Source organism: Apodemus sylvaticus, chromosome 6, assembly GCF_947179515.1.
Source record: "Apodemus sylvaticus chromosome 6, mApoSyl1.1, whole genome shotgun sequence".
In the NCBI taxonomy this organism is placed as follows: domain Eukaryota; kingdom Metazoa; phylum Chordata; class Mammalia; order Rodentia; family Muridae; genus Apodemus; species Apodemus sylvaticus.
The window spans coordinates 128290662-128309177 of NC_067477.1; the positions used below are offsets into that span (position 1 = coordinate 128290662).

The 18516-nt window shown below is 43.9% G+C and overlaps 1 protein-coding gene across 1 annotated transcript in view; it reads right to left on the bottom strand.

The window, feature by feature from the left end:
• Positions 1-17403, bottom strand: part of Sos1 (SOS Ras/Rac guanine nucleotide exchange factor 1) — an 87111-nt gene extending 69708 nt beyond the window's left edge. Inside the window, exon 1 of the mRNA XM_052186454.1 lies at positions 16802-17403. Within this exon, the coding sequence (XP_052042414.1) occupies positions 16802-16888 (87 nt within the window). The 5' untranslated portion in view covers positions 16889-17403. The remainder of the gene's footprint in view (positions 1-16801) is intronic.
• Between the last annotated feature and the right edge of the window lie 1113 nt (positions 17404-18516).

Consider the following 18516-nt stretch of genomic DNA (forward strand, 5'->3'; position numbering starts at 1 on the left):
TCCAGGACAGCCAAGGCTATACAGAGAAACCCAGTCTTGAAAAAACAAAACAAAACAAAATACCAAAACAAAGTTCAATAACAGACATGAACATGAATTTTACTCAAAGTGACAGCAATTCCATTTGTAAGACACAATCACCGTATTCAATAAAAGATGAAACCTATGAATGTTAAACTGCCCATAGGACTGGCTGGCTTCAATCCTGATGGCTCACCTACCTGCAGTAAACTCTAGCACATTATATAACATTTTTTTTTGCTATTATTACAACATTTTGTAAGAATTTCTGTCTATCTGATATATGAGCCATCCAAGGACACTCAGGAACCCTAGGGTAAACTGCCAGAAAACAGTGATGAATTCTGATGAATCTTTCTTTAATGGCCCTTTCTAGCTAATGTCTCTCTAAAAAGCTAAAAAGGCTTTAGAAAGCCTAGATCTTCTATTTCCTTTATTTGTGTGTGTGTGCATGTATGTACCTATGTGCATGTACTATGTATGCACATCATTGTACAATTGCATATAATGCAGAGGGCAGAGCAGGACATAGGTGTCTTACTTTACGGCCTTCTGACAAGGTCTCTTCTTCAACTGGAAGCTTGCCATTTTGGATAGGCTGGCTGGCTATGAGCTCTAGAGACTGCCTGTCTCTCAGCAGTGCAGGTTACAGATACCCAGTCATGCCTGGTTTTTGTTGTTTTAATGTGGGTACTAGGGATCTGAACCCAAGTCGTAATGGACGCAGAGCAAGTACAACATAGACAGGCAGATCCACAGCTTCCTCTGAGGAGTTAAGAGCCAATGTCAAGGTCATTGATTTGCTTACATACATCAATGCAACAGGACATAGGGCAATGAGATCATCTGTAATGCATCACACTGAGAAATCAGGAAGTCTGAAAGCAACGACTCACCACCTTAGCGCAAAAAGCCTTCCTAGCTTGCACCTACACAATACCTTAAACTGCAACTTGTACTAAATACACAAATGCCTTCCTCGGTGCTGTAGGATAGCTGGCTGCAAGGTCACTCCAGATAGCTTGCTTCCCACAAAGACAATGACATGATCCTCTGTCCCATAAATTAATGTTTCCCAAAGAGATTACCAAATGCTGACTACCCAGCTACCGCCAGGCCAAACGAAGCTCATTCAGGCATGCCTAGACTCACCTGTGACCACCTTACAGGCCTCTAAAAGCTTGAACATTCACCCTAATGGAAATGACAGAGGTGGCCATGGACCTGCTGAGCAGGAGAACCTGGAACTCTGTGTTGCATCAACCAGAATCACTATGAAGGCACACTTATCAGGCAGCTGACGAAACCATCATGTCTGACTGCCACGAAGAAGGCAGGACAGCTTACCTATGAACAGGACACACTGCTCCTCGCCACTGCTCACCACTCCCACGCCTTTGCTTTTGGTGGCCACATATACTTTTGGGGAGACATCCATTTTCAGGCTGGGTCCCTCCAAAGCTCTAGGCTGAGTCCTTTACCACTATCATGTATGACAAAGGCCTGAATAAAGCTCTGCCATCTTCTGTAGCTGCTAGCAGAGATGCTGCCATTGCTATGGGGGTCAGCAGCTAGTGAGACTGGGATGTCTGAACCCTGACAGTTTGTTTGTAGGGTCCTGGGTCCTTAACCAACACTCCCGTCTGAGTTCTTCCAGTCCTCATAGCTCCCTGTACCCCCACTTCCAGGCCCCCAACCTTGAACCCCGACTAGGTGCCCCGACTAGCATCCCACCATGGACTCCCAACAACAGACCTCAGCTGAGACTCTCATCTCCATTCTGGGCCATTTCTCTGGTGCCAATCATTAACTTCTCCTCTGTTCAGATTGTACCTTGGGGAGGACCAAGTGGATCCCAGGATTCCACAGGCCAGGATAAGATCTACTGCTATCCTTTTTTTTTTTAGGGTTCACAGCAGCTTGGACTGGGAACCCAGTAAAACTTTGACACAGCCATCCACTGGCCCTTCCCTTCATCTAGGTTCCAATAACAGAGGTCAAGGTAGTCACATTACACAGACGTGGTTATGTGTTACTGTGGTCATCCATGTTTTATCCTGTGCCTGTTCTGTTTTGGAAAATACAAGATGCCCTTTGCAACTGTTAAGGTAAAGCAGATAGCCCAAGAACAAGCCCCTTCTCAGCCACTCTGAGCCGGCACTGACCTTTCTCTTCTTGCACCCTATCCCCAGTTTGAGACAGTATCTTATCCATGTTGTACTTTAACTCATAATCCTCCCTGATAATGTCCAAAGTGCTGGGATTACAGGTATGGGCCACCATGCCTGGCTTACACATGGACGTTTGAATAAAGAACATTTCCTGTCGTCCCGGCTCTACTAACCTTCTGGACTACACATAGCAATGATAAAAACAGACCACGATGCCTCCCCACATATCTGGCTCTAAGCAAGATACAAGTTAAAAACCTGGGAACTCCTATACCCTATACAAGCAGCTTTAAACTACAAATGACAAACAAACAAACAAACAAACACCTGTATGTGTTAGTTTAAAAGAGAACGGCCCCCGCAGACTTGAATACCTGATTCCCAGTTATTACAACTATTGGGGCAGGATTGGGAAATGCAGCCTTGCTAGAGGAGGCGTGTCAAGGATTAAGAGGTGTATCCTTGTTAGAAGAGGTGTGTCACTGGCGGTGGGCTTTGGGCCTCTCCTCTGCCTCTTGCTTGCAAATCAAAACGGTGACCTCTCCAGTGGGTGCCCTTCCAGCCATCTGCCTGCCATTCCGCCTTCACTCCATCATCAAAGACTAAACCTCTGGAGCCATAAGCCTTGGTCACGGTATCGGCAATAAAAAAGTAACTAATACAGTATGTAAAAATAACTTCTCGAAATTTGTTCGCACAGTTAAAAAAAAACCCTTTAGGCCAGGCGGTGGTGGCGCACGCCTTTAATCCCAGCACTTGGGAGGCAGGGCCAGGCGGATTTCTGAGTTCGAGGCCAGCCTGGTCTACAGAGTGAGTTCCAGGACAGCCAGGGCTACACAGAGAAACCTTGTCTCGAAAAAAACCTTAAAAAAAAAACAAAAAACAACAACAACAACAACAAAAAAAAAAACCCTTTAATCCCACTAGCACTTGGGAGGCAGAGGTAGGTGGATCTCTATGAGTTCAAGGCCGGCCTGGTCTATATAGAGTTCTAAGATAGCAGGGCTACATAGAAAAAACTGTCTTGAAAAAAATAAAACAAAAAGAAAGAAAAAAAAAGAAACTAACTTCATGAAAAGTTTTATATTAAAAGCAATAAACAAAGAATGATGTTGTTAACACAGATCAAAGAATTCAAGAAGAAATTTAAAGTTTTATATGAAATCATTCTGAAAACTAAGAACAGCCATGACAACTGAGCAAGTAATCTGAACACACAAAATCCAAGGGCTGTTCAGTCAGTGAGCAGCACAGGCCGACCAGAGCCGCTGCACAACAACAAGATGTCAGTGAGCAGCACGGGCGACCAGAGCCGCTGCACAACAAGATGGCAGTGAGCAGTACGGGGCCGACCAGAGCCGCTGCACAACAACAAGATGTCAGTGAGCAGTACGGGGCCGACCAGAGCTGCTGCACAACAACAAGATGTCAGTGAGCAGCACGGGCGACCAGAGCCGCTGCACAACAACAAGATGTCAGTGAGCAGCACGGGCCGACCAGAGCCGCTGCACAACAACAAGATGTCAGTGAGCAGCACGGGCCGACCAGAGCCGCTGCACAACAAGATGGCAGTGAGCAGTACAGGGCCGACCAGAGCCGCTGCACAACAAGATGTCAGTGAGCAGTACGGGGCCGACCAGAGCTGCTGCACAACAACAAGATGTCAGTGAGCAGCACGGGCGACCAGAGCCGCTGCACAACAACAAGATGTCAGTGAGCAGCACAGGCCGACCAGAGCCGCTGCACAACAACAAGATGTCAGTGAGCAGCACGGGCCGACCAGAGCGGCTGCACAACAACAAGATGTCAGTGAGCAGCACGGGCCGACCAGAGCCGCTGCACAACAACAAGATGTCAGTGAGCAGCACGGGCCGACCAGAGCCGCTGCACAACAAGATGGCAGTGAGCAGCACGGGCCGACCAGAGCCGCTGCACAACAAGATGGCAGTGAGCAGCACGGGCCGACCAGAGCCGCTGCACAACAACAAGATGTCAGTGAGCAGCACAGGCCGACCAGAGCCGCTGCACAACAAGATGTCCAGCCAGACAACTGGCACACGTGCATGTCATCTACTTTAAAAGAGACAAAAGTGGGAAGCTAACACATCAACAAACATAAATTCAAAATATAAAAAATGTTAAACCGGGACTGGGCATTCGTGCCTGCAATCCCGCACTCAATGGGTGAAGGCGAGAGGCATGTGCTATAACGTAGTTAGGGACAGCTTAAAACTACAGTCAGAGTCTGGAGAAATGGCTTCACAATTAAAAGCACATACTGCTCTTGCAGAGGACCCAAGCTCAATTTCTAGCACCTACATGATAACTCACGATCAAGATGATCTGACATCCTCTTCTGACTTCAGTGAACACCAAACATGTACAAGGTGTACAGACATACATGCGGGCAAGACACCCCCACACATAAAGCAGTAGTAGCGATGATAATTTTTAAATGTTATTTCAGTTAAGAATAGTAGCTCATGCTTGTAATCCCAACATTCAGGAAGCTAAGGCAGGAAGATTGCTAAGAGTTCCAGGTCACTCTGGGCTATACAGTGAGTTCCAGGCCAGCCTGAGTTATAGAACGAGACCTTGTTTCAAAAATAAAAAAAGACTTTAATTTTTCTGTTTCATTATTCTTTAAACAAACTCCTAAGTTATAGTCACTGTTTATAATATAGACTTCAAACCTTTAAGAAATTAAGGGAGAATAAATGGTAAATAGCTCAGCAGTTAAGAGCACCCACTGCTCCTCCAAAGGTCCCGAGTTCAAATGCCAGCAACCACATGGTGGCTCACAACGGTCCGTAACAAGATCTGATGCCCTCTCCTGGTGTGTATGAAGACAGCTACAGTGTACTTACATATAATAAAAAATAAATCTTTAAAAAAGAAATGGTAAATGCAAGAAATTAAGGGAGGGCGGAAGAGCTGGCTCCTGGGCTAGCAGCACTTGGCCTTGAAGAGGATCCAGGTTCAGGTCACAGAACTGTGACTCTGCTTCCAGGAGATCTGCTGCCATCTTGTGGCCTATGCAGGCAAAACCCATAAAATAAACAATAAAAAAATTAATTTTTTTTTAAAAATTAAGAGTACCATTCTGATGCAGTAGGACATGTGTATAATCCCCAAATTTGGGAGGTAGAGGCTGAAGGATCAGATGTTCAGGGTCAACCTGGGCTACATTCTGTCTTAATAAACAAATCCAAAAAGAGAGGCCTGTAGGAGGCCTTAGCAGGTAAGGTATGAGGCAGGTTGAGTCCGCGGAACCCCAGCAAGGCTGAAGGAGAGCTGTATAATTTAAAGGACACAGCCGTAAACCCAGCCCTAACACTCACACATAAGGAAAGGGCAAACATCGTGCACTGACTGCCTCGATATGAACAAATCAGAATGTACTGTCTGTGAATAGGAGTACTTAATTGCCAGTAAAGCTAATTAACTATTTAAAATCTACAAGGCGGACTATAGGTACAGTAATGTTTAGCTAGCACACACATGTCCCTCGGTTTTATTCTCTGCTCCATACACCAAACATACATACATACATACATACATGCTTAGAAAAAATATGATAGGCTAACTGAAATATAAACTAAGTTCTAGGCAGCTATTCTATAAGACTGTGCTTCTTAGCCTGAGTATTAATTAAATTAGAACACAGAATATGCTTATTCATCAACCTTTAACACTAATGACGTAATTCTAATGAGTTTGGTCATAAGCTTTTAAAACTCAAATACTGTTTTTAATTTCAATATTAAGTGATGAGAAACCAAGACAAACTTCAAAATAAGAAAGAGACCTCACACGAAGGCATGGATAGAGTTTTAGTATGGTTTCTCTCTTCTAGTGAAAGAAGTGAAATCAAACTATACTTTTCAGTCAGAATTTAATTAGCCAATTGTCTGTCTTTAACTTTTATGGAAACAATCAGTTTAAATTCTGGAAGACAATCCATCCTTTCATTTTGATTGGACTTTACCATATAATCACACTTAGGGAATGTATGTTCTCTTTAGATATAGATTGTGTATGTTTAATAACACCCACACCTGCATGTACACACACATCTACACTAAATAAAGGTTCTATAACTTTATAAAACCTTTCTGATGGTAACAAGACATTCTGAATTTTTAAAATATACACAAATATTTAATACTATATTATTTTATTGTAAATCTGCTTTGAGGCTCTCATGAGGGGGATGAACAGAACAGAAAGCTCCATCTTACCCCTGACTCTTTTGTTTGTCTGAGACAGGGGCTCACTATTTGTAGACCAGGCTGGCCTTGATGGCAGAGATCCACCTACACCCACCTCAGAGAGCTAGAATGATTCTCATTTGCAACCCACTGCTGGCTGCAAGCTTCTGTTAAGACTGGAAAGTTAATCTGAAAAGTGGTGATCAAAGCACCAGGAAGGCTTCACTCCAGCCTTAGACCGCACCTCTTATATTATTTTAATTTCTTTTTAAAGACGGGATCTTACTACAGCTGGGACTAGCCTTCAGCTCCAGATCCTACTGCAACTGGTTCAAGAGCGTTGTTTTTGCTTGTGGGTGTGTATTACCACACCCACCTACACTATTACTTTTTAGAGTCACACATCAGGTCAAGAAATGCACTGCATTTGATTTATTTTGTGTGCACACGTGGAGGGGCACATGCATATCCACAGGCAAACGGCTCAGTGGGAGGTACTACTGGACAGATGCATAAGCCTGGCCCAGAACCCACATAAAGGTGACAACAGGAGTGACTTTACTAAGTCATTCAGGACATAAACCTGTGGTCCTCCCTCCCCCGGCAATGCACACACAATACAGTAAGTAAATACAAATTAAATCTTAATTGTGAAATAATGCATTTTAAAAAGAACATAATTTAACTAAATGCTTTGTTAAATCTTCGAAGAACAGGAGGCATATCTTTAAACATGCATACAAGATGGCCCTGACGTTCCCCATTATACAAATACATAAGGACTATATGCAGGGCCATTGCACATGTAATTTAAGATATGACCTAAAGTCTACTTCTTTAATTTGACAGATGACAGACATACTTACTCGCTACTCTATAAAATAGGGATAATTTGGCAGGGATAAAATGGTAACAGAAGGTGAGGAGGCAGAAGTCTGTAGCCCAGAACTACAAAGGTGAAGGATCAAGAGTTCAAGGTCATCCTCGGCCACTTAGTCAACTGGAGGTCAGTGTGGGCTATATGAGAGCCTGAGAAAAACAAACAAGCTATAGATTTAATAATGAATGCAGATTTGCTATTTAAGTGATAACTATAAGCTACACATCAACTACACTGAGAGCCAAGAACGGGGCCTGAAGAGATGGCTCAGCAGTTAAGAGCACTGACTGCTCTTCCAAAGGTCCTGAGCTCAAATCCCAGCAACCACATGGTGGCTCACAACCATTGGTAATGGGATGTGATGCCCTCTTCTGGTATGTCTGAAGACAGCTATAGAGTATTTAGATATAACAATAAATAAATCTTTTAAAATAAAGAGAGAGAGTCAAGAATACAGAGAGACCTTGTCTTGAAAAAAAAAAAACAAAAATGCTTTAAAAGAAATAATTACACACTTAGTTTGTGTAATTATTCCTATAGACCTTATTGTAGGTCCCATGTGTGAATTTCTATTGAAAGATCTCTGACTTCACTGATAATGTCATTTTAAATTCTGTGGACACATATAAACTATATCTGAATAATACTCTGCCAAGAAAAAGCAAAAGATAAAAAAGTTTTTCCAGATATTGAAACTTCTGACATTTTTAACAGCTTTAAAAAATTAAATTTTTCATAGGCTTCTATATTTTCATAGGTGTGTTTATTTTATATTATGCCTGTGAGTACATATGTGCATCACATGTATGTCTGGTATCTGTGGAGGTCAGACAGGAGCATCAGATCCCTGAAACTGGAGTTGAGTGATTGTGAGCTATCATATGGGTACTGAGAACCAAATCTGGGATCTCTGCAAGAGCAACAAATGCCCTTAACCACTAAGTCATCTCTTTGGCCCTGAAATACACTTTAAAAGAAAAAAGAAAGAAAATTTAAACTGACAGTGTGTTTTAAGACAAGATTCAATAAATTTCAGACTTTCCTTCCCTTTATTATCTAGTGTGTGTTGTGTGTGTATATATATATGCACATATATACCTAGGAATGCACATTAAAATCAGAGGACAACATGCAGGAGTTGGCAAACTTGAACTCTGATCACCAAGCTTGGTTTTCTGAGCTCTACAAAGTGTGGCACGCACACACCTACATGTGCACATGCACTAAAGCACATATGCATGAATTCATGCACGTGTACATGCACGAGCACACATATGCATACATATAACTGCATACCCACAAATGCAAGCCTGTGTATAAACACACACAGTGCTATTTTTTAAAGAGATGTAGTGGGTAATAATTATGCAAGTACCGCCCCACCAGGCCTCTTTACCAAGTCCCGGCCAGTCTCGCTCTTAAACTTAGTTAACCAAATCTTTATGTATAAAAAATTCCCTATTACATAATGCCAATTTACAATGATAAAGTCTTATCCCAATATTTCTAATCTCTCCAAAATACCAGAAATACATCTGAAGCCATCTGGATATCCGTGTCTCCCCCTCTGCCCAGCTCCTGTCGCCCACCGAGCCCCTCTCCCTCCTTAGCTCCTCCTCCTCTCTCCCCTCCAATCACTGGCCTCTTACTGCCTCAATGTGAATGGACAGGAAATATCTTGCAACAAAGAGACTCTCAAAATCATCTTACAGCTTAAAAATACCTATCTTAGAATAACAGATGAGGGCCTGGGGAGATGACTCATCAAGAAAAGGCCCAGCGTCGTGCCAGACAGCCTGTGTTCAAATCCCTGGAAACTATTTGGTGACACTCTCCAAAACTGCCCTGACCTCAAAGCATACATACTATCACATAGCACAAATAAATGTTATATAAAATAATGTTTTAAAAATAATAACATCATAGTAATTAAGTGTCCATAATTCTAAAACTTGAAATCACTTTTCAGTGAGGCAAGAAGATTGAGTTCACAGCCAGTCTTGGCTATGCATCAGGACAATGTCTCAAAACTGGGAAGAAAAGACATTTTCCCCTTTACTGCTTTCTCCCATGTGTGCCTTCAACCCCACTGGAAACATAACCAGATTCAATTTGTGAGGAAGTTCACCTGCCCATTGTTTCTGTCTGCCTCTCAGTAACCTGGATGCAAGGCTGCTCTAGGTTAGTTACACAGTGATTATCTAGGCATCACTGAACTGTTTTCTTCAGAGTTACTGTCCTATCTGTGGTTTTGTTAACTGCATATTTAACGCACAAACAGCCTCACACTAGGAAACACAGTTTATTTGATCAGCAGAAGTTATATACCATTAAATTCTAATGAAAATTAAATTTTTATTTGTATTTACTCTAAGATATCTTTCATTTTTTTAATATACAAAGTGTTGAAGGGACCAAATCACCTACTTTACATGGGGAAAATTGTAACTGAATTATCCCAATCAGGCAATTCATAGCCAGAGAAGAGCCTGGTAGGCCACAACAATGGGCCTCTCAGATCTGACTGGAGGCAGTATAAGGACTAAGGGCCCAGCTGCTGCACTCTGAAACCCACCGCTGTGTTTGTGCAGGGCCATGCCTGTAACCAGCTCCTCCTAGTCAATCACCGAGCACCGCACGCACACTAAGGCAGACTCAGTTTCTCAGAGATGCAGCAATTCCTGTGATAGTCAGCTCTCACTCAAAGACTTCCTGAGGCCTTGGAAGACTTTCCTTAGCACTGTCAAATCAAAGACACATTTTTGTTTGTTTGTTTGTTTTGTCTGTTGTTCTGTGAGGGTGCCAGAGCCCATGGCACTAGAGTTATGAACAGTTGTGAGCTGCTGTGGTGTGTACAGTGATCCTTCAGAATTCCTATCTAGCTGGATTAGGTGGCTCCCTTGGAAGGTAGAAGCACAACGGTTGTGAGCTCAAGGTCAGACAGTGAATTTCAAGCCAACTTGGGCTACAAAATAAGACCTCACAAAAACAAAGCAGACATGGTGACATAGGCCCATAATCCCAGAACTTGGGACATGAAGGCAGGAGGACCAGGAGTTCATAGCCAGCCTCAGCTACACAGTAAGTTCAAGCCTAACCTGGGCTACCTGAGACCATGGACAGATGGATAGATGGGTGAATATTTAAAACTTTTCTTGTCAAAAACACTACTACTAGAAAAGTTGAATTTATAAATTATAGACTAGAAGAAAATACATATACCCAGCATGGTAGTACACACTTAAGATGCAGACACTCAGGTAGTAGAACCATGATAATCATGAGCTACATGAGGCCTTAAATAAATAAATATACCTCATCAAAAGGACAGTTATCCAGAATATGTAAGGCATCTTACCATTGAGTACTAAAAAGAAAAAAATAATTCAAGGTTTTATTGGAAAGAAGAGTTGAGCAGACACTGTCCAAAGGAATATACAAAAATGACTAATAAGAACATGAGAGCAGGAGGCCAACAAGATGACTCAGGGGGTAGTAGGTATCTGCTGCCGCTGCCAGCGCTGACCACTGCACCTTGACCCTGAACACCCAGAGTGGAAGGAAGGAAGGAGAGTCTCAACGCCTGTAAGCTGTTCTCTCCGTCTCTCTGTGTCTCTGTCTGTCTGCCTTTGCCTCTCTCTCTCTCTCTCTCTCTCTCTCTCTCTCTCTCTCTCTCTCACACACACACACACACACACACACACACTCACACACAATGCAAAAAAATAATATAAAAAAGTGACCAATATAATTATCTACCATGGGATATAAGACTCAGTTAAAATAAGTTAGCACTTCAAACCACTAAAATTAAAGACTAGTAACATCAAACACTGGCAAGGAACCACCATCTATCACTAATGAGAGACTTTTCAATGGTTTGCCCATCTTGGGGAAAGGTCTAGCAGTCTCTCATAAACAGATATCTATTCTGTAAGCAATGTCTCTTGGTATTAGTGTACAAGCAATAAAAGATGCTTATAAATAGACTCCTGTGAGAACCATTTGAGCAGAGTGTGAACACCTATAACCCCAACATTTAGGAGACAAACGCAGGAGGATCAGGAGTTCAAGGCTACTCCTGGTTACATGAGACACTGTCTCAACAAGACCATCTGAGCCTGAGAAATGGCACACCTGCCACCATGCCAGAATTGGATTTGAGGGATCCACAAGGCAGAAGAGCAGATTCCTGCAGGGTGTCTTCTGACCTCCACATCTGTGCATGCATGTGCATACAAATGCAATTTTTAAATTGTTAAAGAACATTTATGGCAGCTTTAATAATAGTTCCAAATTTAAAGCATCAGATATCCATCCACTAGATAGATAAACTGTGACATAGTCACATGATGGACAAAAGGATGAATTCTTAAAGCATACTCTCAAACAGCTAAGAATACACTACTTGAACCATTTACATGATATTCCAGAACAGATAAGATTCACCTGCGTGGGATGACGGACGGTTACAGCAGTGGCTACCTCTGCGAAGAGGGGCATGAAGGGAACTTCAAGAGCCATGATAGTGGTCTGTCCTTTAGTGGAGACTTTGGTAGTAAACAGTCATTAAACACCTGTACGTCCCACTGCATATATAAGCTTCTTAGTAAAACAAAAGGAACTGTTTTTTAAAAAGCTACTGATTTCTAGTTACTCATGCAGGTTGAAGGATTTAGGAATTAAGTGTGCTTATAACTACAACTATAAAATTCATCAGGACATCACATAAGTGCCAGGTGTGGTGGTGCACCCCTAAATCCCAGCACTCGGAAGGTAGAGGTGGGCAGAGGACAGCAAGAGGTGGCTTAGAATATAGATGGATGGGTGGATGGATGGATGGATGGATGGATACCCCATCTTTGAAAAAAAATTAGGTAAGTTGGACAGAGCAGCTCATACCTGTTAGCTCACCGCTGAAGGGGGAGGGGCAGAGACAGGACCATTGCCACAAGTCTGGGACTAGCCTGCGCTTCATAGTGTTTTCCAGACTACATTGTGAGAGACTGTCTCAAAACAAAACAACAGATTAGTGGGAGGGAAAAGTGGATAGGCATGTGATAAAGCAAGCATAGTGGGAGAGCAGTAGATTCTAATGTGATGGCCACATGGGTATTTACGGAGAATAACTAGTCAACACTGAGCTGCATAGATCTAATTTGTATGATTTGACACTACCTAGCACTACAGCATATTCAAGATAAGTAGGCATAAAGGTCTCCTTTTGGTTTGTTGCTCTTCATTCACTATGTAGCTAAACTCCTGGTCTTTCTGCCCGCCCTTCTCATCTGTGTGATCACAGGCCTGTGTCAGCACAATAATCTAAAAGTCTATTTTTATAATAGTCAATCATCTGTATTAGTTTGTATTTCCCAGTTTTATGAGAGTGAAGTTTCTAGAACATGCAGTGTTTGGCTCTGTTGATTACTTAACAGGGTGGCCACACTGCATGTACATCACTAACCACATTCCCACTTATTCCATTATACGGCTGCACCACAATTTGTTCACTCAGTTCCTTGTTGGTTATGGATAGACTACTAGACATTTGCTGTGTGGCGCTGAACAGACCTGATAGATAGATAGATAGATAGATAGATAGATAGATAGATAGATAGATAGATATCTTTCGTCAATAATGGTAACTAAACCCAGGATCTCATACACACTAGGTGTGTGCTCTAATCTACAAGCAACATCCCCTGTCCTTTTACTACTTTTAATTTTGAGACAAGTTCTTGCAGGAGTTGTCCAAGCTGGTCTTGAATGCTTACTTTCCCCGCATCAGTCTCCTGAGTAGCTGGGGTGACAGGTCTGTGCCACCAAACCTGACTCACACATAAAATAAGTCTTTCTATAGATACACTTCATCTGTTCTCTACCAGACTTCAAAATCTGCTGCATCAGGTAATAAAGCTGGGCTGCCAACTGGAGAAAGAAGCCGAGATGATCCAAAAGGCCTGTAAGATCAACATGTTCCAAATCATTTCATTATGTCACCATCTCTCCAACCCAAAGTTTGGTGACTAGCTGCAAGCAAACCAGACTTCCTTAACATTCCTACAGTCACATAATGAATAAGATGCTAGGTCCTGACAGTTCTGCCATTTCAACAGCACTCACATAGCATCCATCCTAATCCAAATGTGTATTTACTCTAAGACAGAGCCTTCCTGCGTCTCTCCCTTACCCTAGGCCTCATTCTTCCTCTTCCTTGGCCAAAGTGAGGTTTCTAAACTTCAAACCAAGTATAACTTCCCTACTTAAAGCACCTCATTGGCCAGGTGTGCTAGCTCATATTTATAACCTCAGCACTAGGGTAGTTGAGCCAGGACAGCTAAGCTGCAAGTTCAAGAATAGTTTGAGACTGTCTAAAAACAAAAGCCCTGGCTTAAAAAAGCCAAGTCCTCTCTCCAGACATACCCACTACCACCTTCTACTTAGTCTTTTTTAATATATGTCATATGTCCTTAGTGTCAAGCACAATAGAGACAAGCATCATGTATCTTGTGCTTGTGATAGATGTGATAGATGTAGTAGGAAAATCACTCTGGGCCTAATAAATACATTCAGGGGAAGTAGCAGTCCTCTCAAGAAAGATTTTGATAGGAAATCAAATAGGAAGGTCAAGGTAAAGCCATCTTATAAATTCCATGCTTAAAAAACTTAACTTTAACTTAAAGGACATCAACAATTTTGAACAAATGTATAACATGTTCGAAAGCACTTTATAACTTCTGAAATATGTAAAGGCAAGTGGGGCTGGGGTAAGGAACTCAATTGAGAGGCTCCCACAGTAACCTTGGAGAGGAAACTGGAGCAGTTAGAGCAGAGCAGGAGAGCATGGCAGAGGGTGATGAGCCTGGGGTTTTGTCTGAGGCAGGCAGCAGCGCACAGAGGGGAGTCCTAGGCTTCAGTTTTGAGCCAATCAAATAAAAGTTTAAAGCCATTAATCAAGAAGTTAAAAACTGGTGGTGGGGGGTTAGTTTTATTTTGAGTATCCCCTTATACACTTGGCAACATTTCCAAATAACTTTAACTACTGGCAAACTGTACATAACATACAAAGGCTAAAGATCCAAAAAGGGCAAACCAAGAGGAGGAAGATTTGAAGATTTACTAAGTTACAATGTTACTTTAGAAGCTTTAAAAAATGTAGCAAAATTTCTAATTTACTTTACTGTCTGTCAAACAAAGTAACATATTCAAAGACATATTCAAAGTAACAAATTCAAGATGAGTCCTAACAGGTGTCAGGCACAGCAATAGGGTAGCTAAAGTGAATACAGACAAGTAAATTAGGACTTAAAATTCACTGCTGAGTTAGGAGGGGACCTAACATAGAAAGAAACAATGGATGGAGCGCTACCCAACTCAGCCCTGAGGGTTTGAGAAGATCTCAGAAGTTGAGTAGTATTAGACCAGATAAAATGTGCAGGCTATCCAAAAAGCCTCAGGTAAGAAAACACATAGTTGGGCACTATACAAGTTATAGAGTTCAAGATAAGGACACACCCACAACAAATGTCCAAGGACATATCTACATGAAAGGCCCAACACACATATGAAAATTCAAGTTTTAAGCCACAAGAGCATATTCAAAATATGAGAAATATATCCAAGCTTGTCTTGGGTGTCTTGAGAGCATTGCAGGTGGAAATTTAGATGAGGGAAGAAGCTCACACAGTAGGGAGACTCTGTGAACCCCTCTCCATTGCACTTCTGCAGGGATGACTCTACTCCATGTTAGTGGAAAGCCAACTAACCATGAAGTCATAGAACACAAGCAGCACTGTGGTCAACTGGAGACAAACCCTTTCCAAAGAAGGCAGAGTCACTCACAACTCTAGCAGTTTACTGATGGTGACAATGTATGGCCAGTCCCTCTATAATTCAAAAAGAAACAAACAAACAAAAAACAAAGAAGAACTCAGATTGTATAATGGTATTTCTCATTTTAAGATACTGGTGACTAATTACAGAAATTGAAAAACAAAACAAAACAAACAAAAACAAACAAAATCCACAATGCCAGTCACACAAGATAGATTTCAGCAAGGGCCACCCAAGTGGCAGGTTACAGTGGTCTGCCAACTTCTACCATTCTGCTCTTTCTACCATTCTAAAGGATCCTCAAGTGTTATTTTGGAGGTTTCCTTAGAATGGGAGCTACTTGATTTCAAGCCATATACCTAAAACTGGCAATGTTCTATGAGAGTTTTTGTACATATAAATCGGTTTTTCTGTCTTATCTTGTCCTGTCAAGATACCAAACTTCTAGCGTCATGAGAACTTCTCTAATTCTACAAGCTAAGCAGGCAAGTGTGCAGGTAAGCTAATGCAGAAATACACTGATGCCTCATGGGCTCCTTAACGATGCCAAACAAGGTGGTCTCTTTGATTTCCTTAGAAAACATACAGAGATTTGTAAGTAGCAAGACACTTGAGGATAAAAAACAATAACCCAAGTCTGAAAAATAAAAGCAAAGTCTTCCACCAAAGCAAACAGTTTCCACCGTAACATACCAAGAGTGGAAAGGGAGAACAGGGCAAAGGAGAAATTAAAAGATGCTGGCCTCTGAGGGGTATGAGACACCTTTCCAACCTTCCTGGTAAACCAGAAAAGCTCTACATAGGGGTACAGCAAACACTAGGTAGTCAGTAGTAACAAAACTGCATTTTAGCAAAGATAGCACGAAAAATCACTTGAGCAACAAGAAATAGAGATCAAAACTCCTGGAAGAGTAAAACAATTTCTACAAGTAAGACAAATGAAAACAAAAAGCACTCTTGCTTTTAAAACCATTCAAACACGCCTGTTTCAGATGTCTTAGTACAGTATTTACTAAGTCACTACGTGTTGCTTTAGAAGCTTTTAAAATGTAGCAATATTTCCAAATAATTTACTTCAACCTCTGGCAAACTCAGACACAAAGACTAAAGATGCGAAACATCAAATCAAAATGACGTTCAAAGATTTCTCAGACATTTCAAAAAAAAAAAAAAGCCAATCTGAATACAGTGGCATGTGCATCGCCGCTGTAATGGGGGGGAGGGCGGTTAAGAAAACGGGGAGTTATGACTGAGGACAAGCAAAGCCAAGCAGGCCATGTTCTTGCTGGCAGGCAACCTCGCAATTTCTTAGGCAAGCACTGTAGCCAGGGCACTTTCGAGCCAGTAAGAGCACTGGACTCCTAAAACGAGAGGTTGACCGCAGCTCGGTAAGATCGAGAAGGTAGGCAATGGCCTTCTTTGACCTCCACGGAAAACCGAGGCTCCTCCAACCCTCGCCTCCGCGCTTGGATGATCCAGACCAACCCTCCCCTACTGTGTGCGGCCTTCCCACGCACCCCGGGCGAGTGTCAACAGCTGGAGCAGCGGACGCGGGGAGCCTCACAGCCTGAGCAGACCTCCCCGAGACCCGAGACAGGGAAGAAAGACGGCAGTGGCGCCCCGCCTCCCCGCTCTCGCCCGGCCCCGCGCAGACTGCGGCCGGGAAGCGGGTTCCGCGCCCCTACCTTTTTCAGCGCAGGCACCAGCAGCCCCCGCCACTTGGGCGCGTTCTCTTCGCTGAAAAACTCGTAGGGCAGCTGCTGCGCCTGCATGGTGCCTGCGGGGCGCCTCGGGGCGGGCGGAGGGGCGGCGGCTCGCGGCGCGGAGAAGGGCCACAGCCCGCGCACAGCCCGGCCCCCTCGGGGCGCCGTGCGGCCCGGCTAACGCTGGCGAGGAGTCTGGGGGGCGAGGCCCGCGGCCGGACACCCACCCGACACGCGCGCCGCTCGCCGAGAGCCAACGCAGCCCGGCGGCGGCGGCGGCATCCCGCACCACCGCCCGGGGGCAGGCCCCCCGTTCCGCCCCGGGCCGCTCTCCGCCGGGGCTGCGCTCCCCGGCACGGCCTGCCTCGCCGAGAGACTGGCGCGTGGATGGACGCTCGGGCCGGTGGCGCCCGCTCGCCGGCGGGGAACTCAAACGAGAGGCCCAGAGCGGGGCGGAGCGGGGTGCCGGGGTCGGGTGGGGAAGGGAAAGGGCCTGAGGTCGCTGCCGGGTAACCCGGCCGCTCGGCCGTCGCCGCCGCTGCTGCTGCTGTTGCTGCTGCTGCTGCTGTTGTTGCTGCTGCTGCTGCTGCTACTGCCGCTGCCGCCGCCGGTGTAGCGCAGGAGCTTCCTACTAGCAAACTGGACCTGCTCACAACTGAGCATGCGCCGCCGGCCCGGGCCGGTTCGCTCCGGGTTTTCCGACTGCCCGCGGATGAGGAGGGGTGCGCGCCAGAGGCTGGGGAGGGCACTCGCAGAGGCGGGGCTGAGGGACCCTGAAGGCGAACCCGCGACCCGAGAGCCTGGGTGTGGGGGCCTGCGAATGGGCTAAGCGCCCCCTTTGTGTGGTCCGACAGGCGGGGAGCACATCCAGCTCTAGGAGATGGTAGACCCTGTGCTTCAGAAAAGGGGTGTGTGTACTTTGTTCCCAACACGAAGATAAGGAGTGCCCTGAGCATGCACTGTATACCAAACAGATTGCACAAAAGATAGATTCCTCTCACAAAAAAACGACTGCGCAGTGTTTGTCTGGTGGGAGGAGAGATTGCCTTGTTTCCATCTGCCTTTCCTTGTCATGAGAACGTAACGTATACGTGTAGTATTTATTGATCATTGTGTCTATTCAAACCCAGGAGCTGTTGTTTATAGATTTAGTCCGCCCTGCTTGGGATCTTTCATAGCTTAAGACTGCATAATTAGCTTCTGGAAGACAGCCCCCCTACCCCTCATCTCGCCTTGGTACACGGCCCAGAATAGAGACATGAAAATCGCAGAATGCTATAAAAGCAGTATCTATGAATTGTCCTTCCATCCTAGGGATGGAGATGCTTATTACAGTGGCACTGTACAGCGCTGTGGCACATTGCATTGTGCTTTATCATTGAATGCTTTCTGAGTTAAACGTTGTTTTAGTTCTCAGTTCTCATTTCATAGGTGAGAAGACAGTTGGAAGAACCAGCCTGGGTTCAAACTGACATTGTGCCTTGCTGTTTTGGACTACAATAAACAAGATCTCACAGATGAAAATATTTGAAACCACCATCTTTTAGACGACCTTATACAATCTGAATGAAATCTTCAAGTCTTTCCTTTTATAGTACATACACAGAGTTACATCTTAAAAAGAAACCCCTCATTTTGAACGCATTCAATAACAGTTTGAAGTCCACCCACATTAACCATCAGAATAATAAGACAGC